This window comes from Pteronotus mesoamericanus, unplaced genomic scaffold (assembly GCF_021234165.1).
Source record: "Pteronotus mesoamericanus isolate MK-2021 breed Mesoamerican mustached bat unplaced genomic scaffold, CSHL_Meso_final contig_74, whole genome shotgun sequence".
NCBI lineage: Eukaryota > Metazoa > Chordata > Mammalia > Chiroptera > Mormoopidae > Pteronotus > Pteronotus mesoamericanus.
The window spans coordinates 3,967,348-3,985,688 of record NW_026555247.1 but is presented as its reverse complement, the minus strand read 5'-3'; the positions used below and the strand labels follow the sequence as shown (position 1 = coordinate 3,985,688).

General features: G+C 34.7%; 1 protein-coding gene across 4 annotated transcripts in view; it reads right to left on the bottom strand.

Annotated features, from left to right (window-relative positions):
- Positions 1 to 6,596: 6,596 nt before the first annotated feature.
- The window catches only part of YES1 (YES proto-oncogene 1, Src family tyrosine kinase), an 80,164-nt gene continuing 68,419 nt past the window's right edge, over positions 6,597 to 18,341 (bottom strand). For 3 of the 4 annotated variants that reach the window (XM_054583418.1, XM_054583420.1, XM_054583419.1), the window contains exons 9-12: positions 14,249 to 14,325; positions 13,310 to 13,463; positions 10,406 to 10,537; positions 6,599 to 9,129 (exon numbers count right to left, since the gene is read on the bottom strand). In XM_054583418.1, coding sequence (XP_054439393.1) covers positions 8,921 to 9,129; positions 10,406 to 10,537; positions 13,310 to 13,463; positions 14,249 to 14,325 — 572 coding nt within the window. In that variant the 3' untranslated portion in view covers positions 6,599 to 8,920. Of the gene's footprint in view, positions 9,130 to 10,405; positions 10,538 to 13,309; positions 13,464 to 14,248; positions 14,326 to 18,341 lie in introns of all 4 variants that reach the window. The other variant, XM_054583422.1, reaches the window with a different exon arrangement.

The following is an 18,341-nucleotide window of genomic DNA, read 5'->3' as shown; positions in this document are numbered from 1 at the left end:
ATGAAAAGCAAAGGTCTGCAACCAAGACTGCTCCACCCAGCAAGGATCTCAATTAAAATGGGAGGTGAAATAAGGAGTTTCCCAGACAAAAGAAGGCTAAAAGAATACACCTCCACCAAAACAACATTGCAAGATATGCTAATGGGACTGCTTTAAGAAGACAAAGAGAGTCTATGAATACCCAGTTCCTTTCACAGTCACCAATACTTGATATTACCAATATTTTTAATACTTATTAATCTGATTGTGATAATGATGTTATGTTACCTTATTATTTGTTCAAACTAAACCTGTTTTTGTATATTTCTTGCCTATTTCTGTTATTTAGAAAAAGCTTTAAATGACTTTTTGGTATTCTTTATCCATTTTTTGACTAAATGTTTGTAGAATTTTTTCCCTAAAAAAACAAACAACTATTAATCCTTTTTAAGATGTGTTGCAAATACTTTCGTATTCTATTACTTGTCCTTTAACTTTGTTTATATGTATATTACCACATAGTCTTAAATGTTTAATATAGTCATAGTCAATATCTTACTTTATAGTTTCTGGGTTTGAATATTTTCAGGGTAAGAAAAACATTATTTTGTATTTCCTCCTAAAATTCCTTAGATTTTACATACTGACTTTAACTCACCTGAATATTTTTTGTATAATGTGTGAAATAGGGCTCTATATTTGTATTATTTCAAGTAACAGTGGTCCATGCACCTTATTTGTCGAATAAGCCTTATTTTCCCCATTGATTTGAAATATCAATATAATCAAATATTACATTGTTAGATAAATATGTTTGTCTCTAGAATGCTCATTTTATTTCATTGACCTACTTGATTATTTCTGTGCTGGTGTCATGTTGTTTTAATTGCTGAGACTTTATAATGGATTTAAACTCTTTAATATTTAATCATGGATTTTGACATTTAAATAAATAAATAAATAAAATGAATCTGCATTTAAAAAAAGAAGGAACTCCTACCTTTTGCAACAACATGGATGGAACTGGAGAATATGCTAAGTGAAATAAGCCAGTCAGTGAAAGACAAATACCATATGATCTCACCTATAAGTGGAATCTGTTCAACAAAAATAAACTAATGAACAAAATAAATCACAGGCAGGGAAACATGGAGCAGACCCCCACTGTTCATCAGAGGGGGTGAGGAAGGAGGACAATGACGGAAAGAAGGGGAAGGAAATAGACAAGGAACATGTATGAATGACCCATGGACATGGACAACAGTGTGGGAATTGACTGTGGAAGCTGGGAGTGGGGTGGGATGGGTGGAGGAGGGGAAAGGGGAAAAAACTGAGACAACTGTAAAAGAATAAACATGATTTTTTTTAAAGCTAAAATTATCAAAAGTCTACAGAAAACAGGAGAAAAATCTTTGTGAACTTTGGTAAGGCAAATTTTCTTATGACGCAGAAATTATGAATCATAAAGAAAAAAATTATAAATGTGACTTCAAAATAAAAAATGTCTAGTCTTTGACAGACACCGTTAAGGGAGCAAAAAAGCTGCAGATTAGGAAAAAAACTATTTGCAGAACATATATCTGATAAGGTACTTGTATTGAGAACATTGAAAGAATTACAACTCAGTAGTAAGAAAACAATATGATACCAAAAAAAAAAAAAATGGGTAAAATGTATTAAAGACAGTCTACCAGAGAAGATACATAAATTAGAAATGTTTGTGAAAATACTTTTAATGTTAGTCACTAGGAAAGCTACACTGAAGTCTCAATGAGATACTACCACTCACAGAATGATTAAAAATAACTGACAATAACAAGTATTAGCAAGGATGTGAAGTCACTGCAGTTCTCATACATTGCCGGTGGAGTACGAAATGATACAGCTTTGGAAAATAACTTGTCAGTTTCTCAGAAAGTTAAATATTCATATACCACAGAACTCAGTAACCCTACTTCTAGTCATCTTTCAAAGAAAATTGAAAGCCTGTGTTTACAACAAACTTGTACTTGAATGTTCATAGCAGTTGTTTTCATAATAGCCCCAAACTGGAAACAACCCAAATGTCCACCACATGGTAAATGGACAAAACCAGATCGTGGTACATCCATACAATGGAATATTTCTGAGCCATAAAAAGATGAATCTCAAAAACATTGAGCTTAGTAGAAGATGCCAGACACAAGTGGCTACATACTTTATGGTTCCATTTATGTGAACTTCTAGAAATGTAAAACCATAGTGACAGAAAGCATTGTTTGCCTGGGTCAGGAAGGGATGGAGGGGACTGACTGTAAAGAGGCATGAGAGAACTTTTTGGAATGATGGAGAAGTCCTGTTAAAAACTGTCAAGACCGATAATTGCACTGAAAGAAAGTGCTTGTTGAGCCATATGATAGCCAGAGAGAAAGGACCAGGTCCTGGGGCAGGCGGTCTAAACTAGCAGCAGAACTAGATGAAAACAAACATGTCCACCATCCTGGGTCCTGGGGTTAACAGGGCTCTTTCTTATGAAGGTTTTGTTGTTGTTGTTGTTGTTTGGAAAAAAAGGTGAAAATTGTTTTGAAAGAGTTTACACTGCCTCTAAGTAAGGGGGGTGAGGGTGGGGAGAAGGTGAATTAGGGGAAGTTCTGGAATATGTGGATAGTTTGTAAGGAAGAGGTACTTGCTGCTGGAGACGTTGTGGGCAATGCAATAGTTTAGAAAGTTCATGTGTAAGGATGCGGTGATGGCATCTGATAGCTATTCTTTCTAGATAATTGTTGAAATAGCTGCCTGCAAATTAATTCTAAATTTCAACAAACATTCGGAAATGTGAGCAATCTTTTGTTGGGTTCAGCCCATGGCTGTTGATTAACTTCCACTGTCTCTTTCTCCCAACCTCCAGCCTACCAAAATTTAATTTAGAACATCACAGAATTTTTTCTCATCAATTCTATATCATGGTTTTGGTAGTGGCTTCATGACTGTATACATCTGTCAAAACTCATCTAATTGTGCACTTAATGGTAAATTTTATTGTATGTAAATAATAAACAAAGATGTGGCTTTGGATCTCCCTCCTCTTCTTTGTATTTGAGATCGAGTTCTCTGAAATAGCACTAAAAACTCTCCAAGAATTTTCTTTTGTATGTGTTTGACTGGGTTTTTTCAGGCTCCAAGAATTTCTGCTAGACTGATGCCACCCTTTCTAATTTCCTAGTAGTGATAAGGATTACAAAAGCAGACAAACCAATAACCCAGATCTGTTGGTCTTTCTAGGGGCACTGGGATAGAAGAGACATAAAAGCATGTACTTAGCCTGCTAATTCCACAGTATAGTCTCTCAATGTTGTAGACCAAGACTTTCTTTGAAAATAGTGCAACTTTTTTTCGCCAGTATTTTAATAGAAATACTGACCAAGTCACATTTACATTTCAAATGCAAATCACATGGAAATGTGACTGAGTACACAATACCAAACAAAATTGAAAATAAAGATAACTTGCAGGCTGTAATACAGACTGGGTTGAGATTGGAGCTCAGATGCCATGAGAGGGATAAAAATGTTGCTTGTGAAAACCCTGCCTGTACATGACATTCCACCTTCTTTTTGGTTGCACTGTGTGTTGGGGTTTTCTCCTGAACTGGCCCTGAACCCCTGTTCCTGATCTGCAAGCAGGTGCTCTGGACATAACACTGTGCAGGGACAGCTACTACTGCAGAGGGCAGGGGGCTTCAATTTCCCCCATAATCCCACCCCAAATCAAAAGGATCTTCCTTGAGTGAGCAGAGGGGAATAGATGAATTATTCTTGGGAAAGAGAGTAGGAATAAACTTGAAAGGACACACCACTGTAACTAATTTTTTTTTTTTTTAAAGATTTTATTTCCAGAGAGGAGATCGGAGGGAAAAAAGGAGAGAAACATTGATTGGTCACCCCTAACTGAGGACCTGGCCCACGATCCTAGCATGTGCCCTGACCAGGAATCAAACCAGTGACCTTTTGATTCACAGGCTGGTGCCCAACCCACTAAGCCACACCAGCCAGGGCTAATTCAATTTTCTATTAGGATCAACTTGTCAATCCTTTTGATCAACTGCAAAGTTTTTCTTTTATTTCGTTCATTCCTACTACTTAGGAACTTAGACTGGAGGCAATCTTTAACTTCAGATTCTCAACTTCCATCTTACTCACGTTAACTTGATTTTTTAAGATGTCAGCGAAGCTAGACTGAATCTGTTTTCTGTATGTGAGAAATCTGGTGCCCCTCCCAATATTTCCCCAAGTATGTGGTACTTTTTTTTTCCCCTTCCACTCACCCAATTCAGTTTATTTGAATTACTGCATTTAAACTGTTGTCTGAAACCCACTCCTCTCTTTGTATCTTGTCAACCCTTCTAGACAGTACCCTAATTCCTTTACTTCCTTAAGTGCCACCGACCCAAGCCTGTGTATAGCAGATTTGAAGGAAGGTTGGTGGTAACAGAGGGCTGAGCAAGCATCCTCACACATGAGTATTAGACACGTTTTTTTAAGGTCTGTGGGCCATTCCTGCTATGGAAATTTTCACGTTGTTTAACTTAGCTGCCAGTTTTACAAATTTTTTGGATATTTTTTTCTTCTATTTCCTCTTTTTCTTAGCTTAGCATTCCCATCCCCTCATTGCTATTCCTTTTTTAATCTAATTCATGAATTGAATGATTCATTGAATTTTTGAATTGGGGTGTTACAAATAATCATTTGTTTAAAGTTTTACCAGATTTGGTTAAACCAATTTTTGAAAAATATAAATTTAATTGAAAAACTTTTAAGATTCCAGTTTCGAAACTGGAGTTTTGAATATTCTTAAAATTTGCTATCTTCCTTCCACAGTGAATAAGCTCTTATGGTAATTTCACATTTAATATGACATTGTATGTTGATATTTTACCAAAAATTTTACTGTGCTGTATAAACTGTCACTTTGACATAATGATTTAAGTTTCCTATTTTCTACTGATACAGCTATTGGTAGTGTGAGAAATGTCAGTCAGAGTCCCAACTGGGAAAAGATGGCAAACTCAATTTAAGATAAGCCAAGGATATTTACAGGGGAGCCACAGGAATTAATTCAGTTACGTTAGTAGAATCATCCCTAAGGCAGAAAAGATAAGGGATGAGAGTGGTTATCAGTCCCCAAAAGGTGAGAGGAAGCCATATTGAAAGGGGCCTTTGGGTAAAGAATAGTTACCCAACTTCACAGGGAGAAGAACCAACCAGGGGGATAAATACCGTGATCACTTTTTCAGGTTTCTTTGTTTTTCTGCTAGAGCTCCTCATTGGCCTACCACAGAATCCAGAGAGTGAGGGGAGCTCAAGGTCAGGTTTTAGCAGTGTGGATGTGGAGGGGTGAAAGGATGATAGCAGCATGTGTTATTTTAATTGGAAGCATTCCTTTTGGTATTGATAATTTTAGTGTTGATCAGGACTCCAGCTGTGGTGACAGAAACTCAGCTTGATGTCATTTAAAAAACAAAAAGGAAAAACTGGAGGAAGGGCAGGGCAGAAGCTGATTTTAAGGAAATAAATGCTATTTATTGGGGCAAACCCTCTTTCTCATCTGTGTGTGTTGGTTTCTTTTGTAACAAACTGGGAACCTGGTCTCCAGCAGTACTGGAGCATCTTTAGAGCAGTATCATCAGACAAGAAATAAGGCTCATCTTCACTTCATGGAGAATAGTCCTGAAGACGAACTTTACCAATAGGTGGGAATGAATTAACCAATAAATGGTGCTGGGAAAATTAACTATATGGGGAAAAAATCATGCTAGAGCCTTAAGTCACATGTTATACATATAACTTCCAAATGAATTAAAAAGAAATGTAAAAAAGAAAAGCATAAAATTTAACATGAGATGAATATTAAATCTTGGGATGCAAAAGACTTTCTAAGCATTAATAAAAGACAACATGCAAATATACAACGGAAACCTCAAAAACTTACTTGCAAAATTTAAAAGTCAACTAGAAAACTAGGAAAATATTGAGGCACTATTACTATACTGTAAAAATATTTAATAAATGTCTACTAAATTATGTGTTTAATGAAATGTTAGTCCTCTGAAATCATTAGGGAAAAACAAAGCTAATAATTTTAGATAACATACAGTAAAAGGTAATACTAATTAACACCTTATTGAAAATAACAAATGCTTTTGATTGCTCACTCATAACTTAGTATAACTTTATTTTCATTATATAGAAATTAAAACACACACAGAAATAAGGCTCATGTGTTTTCATTTTTAAAAAATTAAACCCCTTATGATCAAAAGTTGTTTTTCTCCTTTATATCCTTCAACACTCATTCTCTATGAATAGCTTAAATCACTTTAAGTTTCTCTGTACAATACATTACCTGCAGTTGCTGATTTAACTTAAAAAATATTACCTTACATGGAAAACTAACCACACAGAATGAGCTCAATAATGTTCTGAACTTAATAAAGAATTGATTTAACTCTGGTCAAGAGTTGTAACTGAACACTTTTTTTTCTAATGGAAAAAAATCAGAATATACTTTGCTTTAAATACCAATTTTAAAAGATCTAATGAGAAAGTATTAATAGTGGCAAAACAGATAAATGGGTACATTCAATGAGAATTTTTATTTCAATTATCCACAAAACAGTATTATAATACTTTATAAAAATATTAAGTTTTAGGCTACCATTATTCATTTAAAAAAGTGTTTGTGCTAGAAGGTTGTTTTTACCAAATTTTTTTCTTTTTTTTGTAAGGGTTAAAGTTCCACATTGAGATACTGAAGGTGAAAAGGTGAAAAAAAAATCTTCAAATGTACAAAGCTGTTTATTTTTCTTGGCAATTTAAAAATACATAACCATTTAAACTGAATACACATTGAGTTAGTGTTATTTCCTTACTATACAACTGATATTATAAGGAACAGCTCCATTCAGTTAAAACCTAATGAAAACCTGATGAATACAACTTTTCCCGGCTTAATTTTCTGAACAGCATTAGTACACAAACATGTAATTTTGTTCTCTTTTAAATTCTAGAAAAATTACACCATAGTTCACATGAAGCCCTTTAAAAATCTGATGTCACAGGTTGCAGACATTAAGGGCAGTTTTCATAGGATGATCCTCTTGGAGAGGGATTCAATACTAAGCAGGTTACGTAAACATAAGAAACCACCACAATTTTTAGTACCAGAACTGTTGCCAATTTGCATGAAGTTCATCTGTCACATTTTAAGATGGTTTGAATTTCAACATAGATACCATGGCACAGAATGTTAAATTTTATGATCAGGTAAGTGATGGCAATTAAAAATAATGCTCTTAAAATATGGGAACCTAATGTATTGCTTTATTTAGAGTGTGACTTTTAAAAAAGAGCATTTTTTAAAACATAAATACCAGATTTTTATTTTTGTCAGATTCAGTTCCTTTGCTGGATCCTTAAGCTAGTAATCCTGCTATTCAAATTCATATTTTGGAATTTCTATTAGTCATAAAAAATCAGCCTTATTTTATATGTTTTACTTCTGTACTTTACATGGGCAAAAACTGTTCCCCCTTTTCACCACTGTTATTATTGTGAGTAAGTTTCCTTCTCTAAATCAACTAAATTCTAAAAGGGGAAAAAAATGCATCACCATTAAGTATATTTAAAAAGTGAATGCAGATTCAGACATGAATTTGAAAACTGGATTTTAAAAAATATTTTGTATAAAAGCTGTATCATTTAAATTAGTGGGAAGCCTTAATTTGGTTATTTTGAGGCTGTACCAGTCATTTAGTGTTTATGATTAGATTAATCTTACAGTCATAGCTTATAATTCTTAAAATTTCAACAAAAAAAAAAAATAGATAAGTGAGAAGCTTTGAGTGCCAGCAAAGCCATTTTGTCATTCCATAAATCAACATTAAACATAACATTCCATCTCCTCTATCTGTAAAACTTTCACATTTTTCTTTTCTCATATTTCCTTTAAATACATTTTCCTCTCTGTTACTCCATATGCAATAAGAGCAAAAGTGCATTCAGGTCCCTGATCTAGTGATATTTTACATTTGTGGCACCCATCACCATAAATACATATTTAGCAATATCTCACAATACCTATTTAAATGTTGGGACTTATTTTTTCATGCTACAGATTAAAAGATTTCCCCTTGGACTGGATAGTATAATTTCATTTATATATTGCCTTTTAAAAAAATCACTGCACACTTAGTTTAACTCACTTTCTAGTTACCTTCATTATTCTAAACTGAGCTTTTCAGAAAATGATTAAAGTGTAAGTTCTACTTTCCAGTTCCATGTCCCACTGCTGTTGGCTAACCTTTAATCAAGTTTTACATGTTGTTTATATTCCATTTTTCTTCTAAAAACCTTGCTAATTTCCATGAAAGGGAGGCATATGTTAAAACTGCATATTAACTTTACCTTAGAAAAAATTTTTGAGAATAATGAATGCAAGAAAAATTTTAAAATGGAATGGAATTGTTTGGTCCCAACAAGTTCTTTGATTTTAGATTTCATTATGGTATTACTTCATTCCTCCCAAGTTTTGTCTATAATGATAAATAATTTTCTCTTTAACAATTTTGACTTTGGGAAATAAAAGAAAGGAAGTGACTTATGAACAGTGGCCTTGTTGCTCTTCATTGTCACACTACCACTCATACTGTCATTGATATCCTAGCTGTACTTTCTTTGGACCCTGAAATAAGTTGGAAAATTCATCATTGGTACTTTAGAGTTTAACACTTGGAACAAAAAAAAAGTGGTTTTGTGCAACCATATCTGGAATTCCAGTTTACCGTTAAAAACATGCAGAAAGAAGAAGAGTTTCTTCTTTTGATTCCTGTATGTAAGTGAAAAAGTCTACACAAGTTCTTTATATTTTGGCAGGTTTGTGTATATAAAATATTAGGCTACTTGGATTATAAATTTTCTCCTGGCTGGTACTGCGGCTCTGTAGCAGTGAAGTAGTCTTCCAAGAAAGACTGGATATATTCAAATGTTGGTCTTTCATCAGGGTCCTTCTTCCAACAAAGATTCATCAATTCATGTAGGGATTCTGGACAGCCCTGAGGACAAGGCATCCTATATCCTCGTTCTACCTGTTCCAGTACTTCACGGTTTACCATACCTAACGCACAAGATTTAAACGTTAAAAAACAATGATGCCAAACACCATTAGCATACAAAAAACCTATTGTAGTAATCATTTTATATGTAATTCAAACCATCATGCTGTATGCTTTAAATTTATACAGTGATGTATGTCATTACTCAATAAAACTAGGAAAAAAAAAAAACAAATCCTCTAGCCACAAACTGACTCAAAGTATAGCAAATTTACTTAGTGAAATATTTTAACAAAGAAATAAATTTTCAATGTCAAACTCTCAAGAAAAGCTTAGAAAATGCTAGACTGTTTCAGAATGTCTAATTTTTTTCATTCACCTAAAACCTTACTTTCAACAAAAGGCCTTCAAAAGCCAATCTCAATTGATTAATGAAAATTTACAGTGCTATTTTGAGGTTCTGATATTAACAGTTATCAATTACCAAATTTGGGCTAATGAGGAACAGTGGCAAGGCAGATGTCTCAAAGGACTTTCAGACAGGAATTCAGAAGAAAGAGCAGAGTCCTGGTTTTGTCAAATATACTTACGGTGGCTTTATATCAAGTCACTTTCCTGAAACATTTTCATTATTTAATATCAACTGTTTGACCTTCTTCCAGTTATTATAAAGTTCCTTTCTTGCATTCCTTTGTAATGCCCCCCACCCTCATCTACAGCTCACCCTGTGTTATTACAACCTGCGAGAGAGGGCCTGGAAGAGGGATATTGTAGGTGTGGAAAAGATGACTCAGAACTTTTTTCCCCCAAAGATTGTATGTATGTATGTATGTATGTATGTATGTATGTATGTATGTATGTGTTTTTAGAGAGAGGGGAAGGGAAGGAGAAAAAGAAACACCAATGTGTGGTTGCCTCTTGAGCGCCCCCTACTGGAAAACCTGCTTTGCAACCCACACATGTGCCCTCATTGGGATTTGAACCAGTGACTCTTTGGTTCGCAGGCCGGCGCTAAGTCCACTAAGCCATACCAGCCAGGGCTAGATGACCCAGAATATTTAAGATATGTTTATTATCTGAGAGAATGGTAGAGATAAATGGCCCTTTTGGAAAATACCCTAAGGGAGAAAGTTTAGGTGAATGAGGGGCACACCTCATGTGCTTGCCCTATCAGTTTGCTGTCCATCCAATGCCAATACAAAAGAGAGGAAGGGAGAGAAGAAAAGAGAAAGAGACCAAGAGGGGAAAAAAGGCCTTACCCCTTACATATCTGATCTTAATAAATTCCAGTTAAAGTCACTAATGAGACAACTAAGAGTTAATAAAATGCGAGCTTACCTGGATATGGCACTCTGCCCTTTGTTACCAGTTCTGTCTGTAGAATCCCAAATGACCATACATCAGACTTTATTGTAAATCGACCATATAGTGCGGCCTCAGGAGCTGTCCATTTGATTGGAAATTTTGCACCTAAAACAGTATCGACAATTTTGCTTAAACAAATTGTTTTTAAAAATCTATTTGTATAAATATGGCATAAGGAGTGATAATTTTCTGTCAATGATCTTATTGTACGTGTCATCAGTGTTAAATTCTTCAAAAGTACAAGATACATGGGAAATATTTTTTAGTATTTAAACTTGATATTAAAATAAATCACACTTCTTCCTGATAAGATATTCAAAGACATAAAAGGAGTATTGTTGGTGGGTTCAAAATACCATTCTACAAAACAGAGGTAGAAATTCCAGTAAGAAGCAATCAAATACAAGTATATAATACAGGTGTATTATATAGGACCTATAACTTTTAAGTAAGTCTATCACCTAGTAGTTATAGCTAACCATTGGTTGAAGAGGGCATATTCTGTTAGGTTCTAATGTCTATTGGTTTTCAACCATATCTCTTTTTCATTATATGGTAGTTCTCTCTGGAAAATTTTTATTGTACTATTATTTTTAAAAGCCTATATTAATTTACTCAAATATTTATTGTATGCTTTTTATGCATGAGACATTATGATAACTGTTATAAGAAAAAAAAACAGACTTTATGCAGTTTATATACAGAGGTGCCATTAGGAATCTTCTTATATACTTCGGATTATTTCTGTAAGTATGTATATAGTATTGTAAAACAGTTCTTTAGATGTCAAACAGAAGATCAATTTTCACTAGCACAATCACAAAAGATTTAATTAGAAAGGGGGCAACTAAGTTAAGCTTTAAAAAATGGTTAGAATTTTATAAGTAAAGATTATAGAGGAAGAAGAAGATATTCTAGCTGGAGGGACCTGCACAGAGGTATGGAGGTTGAGAAGAAAGCATTGTGCTGAAGGCAAAGTTTCTCAACCTGGCACTACTGGCATTTTGGGCTGGATAATTCTTTGGTGGGGCCATGTTTAGCAGTATGCCTGGCCTCTACCTAGTAGATGCCCATAGCAGCCTCCCAGTTGTTACAACCCCAAAAGTCTCAAAATAGTGACACTGCCAAATGTTCCCTAGGGGGCAAAATCACTGAACCTATGGTTTAAGACAACAGTCCCCTATAGTTGGTGAACCAATATAGTCATTGACAAAAGGTCATAGTTTGATGAAAAAAGAGAGGTTTATATATCAATTCAAAAAGCTAAAATTGTTAATTTATAGGCATGTCTTTTATTCTGAGATTATGGTGAATGACAAGGCATCTTTTGTTGCAGGTATTTCATGCAGGACGGACCTCTGTGGTGATGGTACTGGGCCTTACTTAATCTCTGCCTAACATACTCTGCGAGGCCCTGCTCTCAAATCATCACCCCTGTGATGTTTCTCCTGTTCTCTCTGCTTTCCCAAAGGGTTTTCCATACACATTTTTCGACATTAAATTACAAAATATTTGCTTCACAGTTATACATAGGTCTACCTTGCACATAAAAATATAAGCTCTAATATTTACTGAGCATCTGCTATATTAGATAACGCCAGACACTATACATCTATCACTTCACTAAAGCTTCACAACAATCTTGAAATGTAAACATTACCATCTAATCTTTATAAGTGAGGAGACTGAGGCTTAGTGAAAAAAAATAAGGTAACTTGCTCGAAATCTCTGGGCTAGTGAGAGAGAGGATTGGAATGAGAAAACCCATACTCTTTCCATATGCATATATTATATGTGTGTTCATTAAGTGTGCACTGAATGAGAGTTTAGAGAGGCAGATGCCAAAGAGGAGAATCAATCTATGTTAATTTCCACAAGCTCTCTTCCCTCACCCTTTTACAGTGTTAATTTTCAAATGCTTTTTATCACAATGTTATATATAATAAAGACTTACTGTAAATCTGGCATAGAAATGGTTTCCAAAGCCTTTATAAAATTCTATGTTATTTAACATATTAGCTTCAAATAGTCCTTTTCTGGTCCTTGTTATAGTAAAATCTGGATGGGTCTAAGGTTGTTACAAAAGGAATTTTAAAATGTTTATTTCTTGGTGTGCCAAAAGAAGTGTAAAACCAAGTGTAAAGACAGTGTAAAGGAGGCTATATTTACAATGCAAGAATACCCAGTCAAGTTCTTCCTGAGGGAAGTAATTAGCAGAAAGCCACGGTATCATGTATTGTATACAATTTTACGATTAAAACCAATGTTTCTTTGACTGATCTGAGGGATCTAGAGCTGTCCTTATTCTGTAAAACCCTGTATGTTCAAAAGAATGGTAAGTAAGAAAATCTGCTGAACATTAGGTTACCACCATTTATTAAAAAATAATTTTAGCCTGCCTGACAGCCTTCTACCCCAACTGTGTGAACATTGAGATGCTTGATGGCAGCTGGGTCTGCAATGACTATGGAGCTGGGGAGAAGCTGCATTACCAGGACATTATCTGGGTTAAACTCAGGAACTACAGGGGGTGGCCAGCAGAAGTTTGCCATCCCAAAAATGTTCCCCCAAATATTCAGAAAATGAAGCACAAGGTTGGAGGATTCTCCATGTTTTTTTCCCTTGGGTTTAAAACTTATTACTGGATGCATCAGGCTCGAGTGTTCCCATACATGGAGGGGGACCAGGGCAGCTGCTACCAGGGGGTCAGAGGAAAAAAAATCTTTTTAATAGTAATAATTTCAGGAAACTTGACTTGGGGTGGTGAACACACAATATACAGATGATGTATTATAGAACTGTTTCCCTGAAACCTATATAATTTTGTAACCAATATCACCCCAATAAATTCAATTAAAAACATAATAATAATTTTACCTTGTCTTGCTGTATATTCATTGTCTTCAATTAATCTTGCTAAACCAAAATCTGCTATTTTGCACACAAGATTTTCTCCTACAAGAATATTAGCAGCTCGAAGATCTCGGTGAATATAGTTCATTCTCTCAATATATGCCATACCATCAGCAATCTTGAGGGGAAAAAAGACATGACACAAAGGAGAGATAAAACAATTTTGGTTAATGTTAAGAAGATCACTGAAAAATCATGTATCTCAAAAGAAGATGATGGTAATGGCATAATCTGGCAGATAACAAGAAATAATAGAAAATACTATAATTGAGAAGGAGGAGGAGGAGAAGGGTGAAAGAGAGAGAAGAGGAAGAGGACAGAAGGACAGGAGAGGAGGAAGGGGAGGAGAAACAGCAGAGCCGAAAACATTTACCTGGCGTTTCACAAAAACAATTTGCCAACCTCAGCTATAGGGTGTCTATGAGCCTTGAACTCAGGAGTGTGGACTAGGCTTGGTATATGCTAAGGTCTTACGTGTACAGTTTCTTAGGATAAAGTTTCTCTAAATTTCATCATATACTTTAGATTTCCAAAAGTACTATTTCCTTTGGAATAACACTCATTCACTGTCTTAAAATTTATCTGTTAAAATATAAATACATAAGGTTTTACATTTGTGGATGCAGTATGTTTCTGAAAGGTCATATGATTCATGACAGTAGAGTAATGGTAGTTATATATCTGGTTCTAATACTAATGTTACCTGAATTTTAGATACCTCTGGTCTTCAGCTACTACATTATCTATAACAAGGAGATCTGACTGGATTGTCCCTGTCTCTTCAAACTTGAAAATTTCATGATTTTGTTATATATACACAATAGTATTCTACTGAAATTATCTTTAATTTTTAATGCACACTTTCAATTCAAATTGATGATATATGTATAGATATACAAGTACCTGAGCAGCCATATCAACCAATTGTGGGAGCTTCAAATACTTTCCATCTCCCTCCTTCAAGAAATCTAATAAGCTTCCTATAAGAGAGCAAAACATTCATGGAAAATAATAAATCACACCATGATACAAACTTCAACTTTTCATTTTTAAATATATATACATTTTAGATTTTTTAAATTTATTTTTAGAGAGGGGAAGGGAGGAAGAGAGAAGAAACATCAATGTGTGGTTGCTTCTTGTGCGCCCCCCTACTGGAGACCTGGCCTGCAACCAAGGCATGTGCCCTAGACTGGGAATCGAACCAGCGACCCTTTGGTTTGCAGGCCGGCACTCAATCCACTGAACCACACCAGCCAGGGTGTCATATAAAAAAAAATTTTTTTTTTGCAGCTTTGGAATTTCTGAAAAAATATCTTTAAGATTCTAGAAGAGGTCCCTAAACTGAAATTTTATTAACTTCTCTGGATAACATTTGAAAAAAGGGAAAATGCGATAATCTCACCAGGTTGTATGCATTCATTCCTTTTTTTGATCAAGATCAACAGCTCCAATTTTGATTCAAAAAGTACTACTGGATACTTACATATTTTTAAGACAATCTGATTCAAGAGCTCAGGCAACTGTGAATATCTTGGATTACTTAAAACTAAATCTAGGTGACTGGGCTGACACAAGGTGTTAGTCCAGCTAACTCCACTGAATTTTAGCAGATTGCATGGAACAACAAAGTACTATGAACAACGGCAGAGAGAAAGGCTAGAAAGGAAGTCTAGCTGCTACTCTATTACTGGTTACAACTTTACCATGTACCTCACTTGAATCAGGACAAAGTACTGGATAAACCCAAATTAAGACACATTTTATAAAACAATGGTACTATTCTATTAAAAAATAACAATGAAAGACAAGAAAGGCTGAAGGATTGCTACAGATTAAAGTAGACCAAAGAAAAATTACAACTAAAAGAAATTCCTGACCATGGATTGGATACTGGATCGGGAAAAAATTGCTATAATTAGGGACATCATTGGGATGACTGGTGAAATCTGAAAATGGACTGATATTAGATAACAGAATTTTATCCATGTTACCGTTCCTGAATTTGATCATTATACTGTGGTTATGTAAGATGATGTTCTTACAAATACTGACATATTTAGAGGTAAAGAGAGCTTAAAGTCTGCAATATACTCTTAAATGGTTGAGAATAAAACTCATTATTTTATATATTGATAATATATCTAGTTAATTGACAAATCTGGCTGAAATATATACAGGAATTCTTTGTATTATTTTTGCAACTTTTCTGTAAGTTTAAAAGTATTTCAAAATGAAAGTAAAACAAAACAAGGGGAACATGTTACTGTTTGCCCACTTATCTGCCCAAACATTTACTGAGGGTTTACTACATGTGAGGCACTGTAAAAGGGTATAGAGATAAGCCACGGTCCCTGCCCTTGAAAAGCTTTGATCTAGTATGAAAATAGTGTGTGTGTATTTTATATATATATATATATATATATATAATACACACACACACACACACACACACACAAACAAATAGTGTACAATAGGTATAATATGTTACTCTAAATACCATAGTGGAGACACAATGGATATAGTTAATTCTATGGACAAGTCAGAAAACGCTTCACAGAGAAGATGCATCTTAATGGAAAAATGAGGGTAAACAGGGAACTCCAAGAGGCAATAACAAGTACGAAGTCTGTAATGCATAAAACAACAGAGTTAAGTTCAGGAAACAGAAAACTTAATCTTATGTATGCAGGAACACAGGGCCCAAAGACGGGAATAAAGCTGCAAAAGGAAAGAGTCAGAACACAGAAGGCAATATACAAACAGAACTTTATCCTTTTTATATGAAATTTTATGCTGAGAAGCAATAAGATCGGATTTATGTTAAAAAAGCAGTAACTCCAATAATAATATGAAGAATGAAATTGGGCCAAAGTATGTAAATGGAGTAAGTTTATATTTCTTGCAATAGTCTAGCATAGAGACTACTATGTTAAAACCCAACAATGAGAGTGGAAATGGCAAGACAGAGGAAATTATCAGAGAGGTTTAATAAATGGGATCGACAGCAATAAATGGACTATTACATAAGGGAATGGGAAAGTGAAGATTACGTTTCTAACAAGTTTCCAGTTGATATTAGACATCCAGTGCACTATAGGCTCTTGCATTATGTGCAAAATGAGGCAAGTGCAAGGATATTCCCTGCAGCATTGTCTATACCAGTGACAAAAGAAAAGAAGCCTAATTAATGTTCACTGGGAAAGGAATGAATAAACAATCATATATTCATATAGAATCTTATACAACAATTGTACATATACAAATTGGATTTTCCCTTATCCACGTGAATAAATCTTAAAAACATACGTTGAATGAAAATAAAGCTAGACTGATGTAAGTTAAAAACATTAAAAAACTGTTAGTAGGTAAATATATTAGAAAATGCATTGAGTTGGCCAAAAAGCTGATTTGGTTTTTTACGTAAGATGGCTCTAGCAGCACCTAATTGTCTTTAACTTCATTAGAAACAATTTTGTTAGATTTTATTTTAACAGCTGTCATGTCAGCATGCATTTAAAAAGCAACATCAAAATTGGTGAATTTTTGTGTAGTCATTTTAATATTAAAGATGTAAGAAAATGTACATTTTTGGCATATTATGCTTTATTATTTCAAGAAAGGTGAAAGTGCAACTGAAATGCAAAAAAAAGATTTATGTAATGTATGGAGAAGGTGCTGTGATTGATCAAATTTGTCAAAAATGGTTTGCAAAGTTTTGTGTTGGAGATTTCTCGCTGGATGATGCTCCAGTCAGGTAGACCAGCTAAAGTTGATAGCGATCAAATTCAGACATTAAGTGAAAACAATCAATGTTATACCACACTAGAGATAGCAAACACACCTGAAATATCCAAATTAATAAAGTTACTGGTGAAAATGACAAATATGACTTTTATTTTACAAAAAAACCACTACAGACATTTTGGCCAACCCAATATATCAACATGGATAACAGACTAGAAAGGTAATAAGCACCAACTTTAAAAATGAGGCTACCTCTGAGGGAAATGGGTCCAAAGGGGCTAAAAAGAAGGGCTTAAAGGAGAATAGGTCCCAAGGAGGGTTAAAAACAAGGATTTAATTAGATCATTAATGTGATGTTTCCTTAGTAGAAAGATCTGAAACAAATATGGAAAAATGTAAACATTCATTAAATATGGATGGCAGGGACATGGGTGTTACAGTATTCTTTAGATATTTGAAACACTCCATAATTCTTTAAAAAGTACTCTGAAAACCATTTACATTAAATAATCTATAACAGCTTTAAAAAGAGTAAGTGGCTGGTTAGGAAGTGGAGACAGGGAGTACACTGTTTAGTCTATAAAAAATCTTGGCTGTGAAGGGAAGCAAAAAAGTAGAATAGTAGGCAACAAGCAGATTTTGGGAACCAAGAGGTTTTCTTTTTTAATGTAAGTAAGGATCAAGAAGCACCAAGGATGCAATAAAGGAATTATCCTTAAACAGAGGAAGGGATACTTCTTTTTCTTAGCCTGCAGGACCAGACTGATGTCATATAAATACATGACAATGAGGAGCATATAGAAAGAAGCAGAAAATACATTTCTTTGATCAATACACTAAGTGGGACATCATTCAGTGTAACAACAGATAAATGCTAAAACAGTGCAAAAGATACAAAGCACAGAAATCCAGGACTGGCCCTGGCTGGTGTGGCTCTGTGGACTGAGTGCCGGTTGGCAAACTGAAAGGTGGCTGGTTCGATTCCTGGTCAGGGCGTGTGCCTGGGTTGTGGGCCAGGTCCCCAGATGGGGGCATGCGAGGCAAACAACTGATATATCTCTTCTGAACAATGATGTTTCTCTCCCTCCCCTTCTTACCCACTTCCCCTCTCCCTAAACAATAAATAAAATCTTAGAAATGAAGCTTTCTACATGTGAAGTATATTTTTTAAAAAATCCATGATTGGAAATTGTAACCATTTTGACAATTCTTCTCTGATTTTAACCAATCACAAAAAAAACCCACCCTT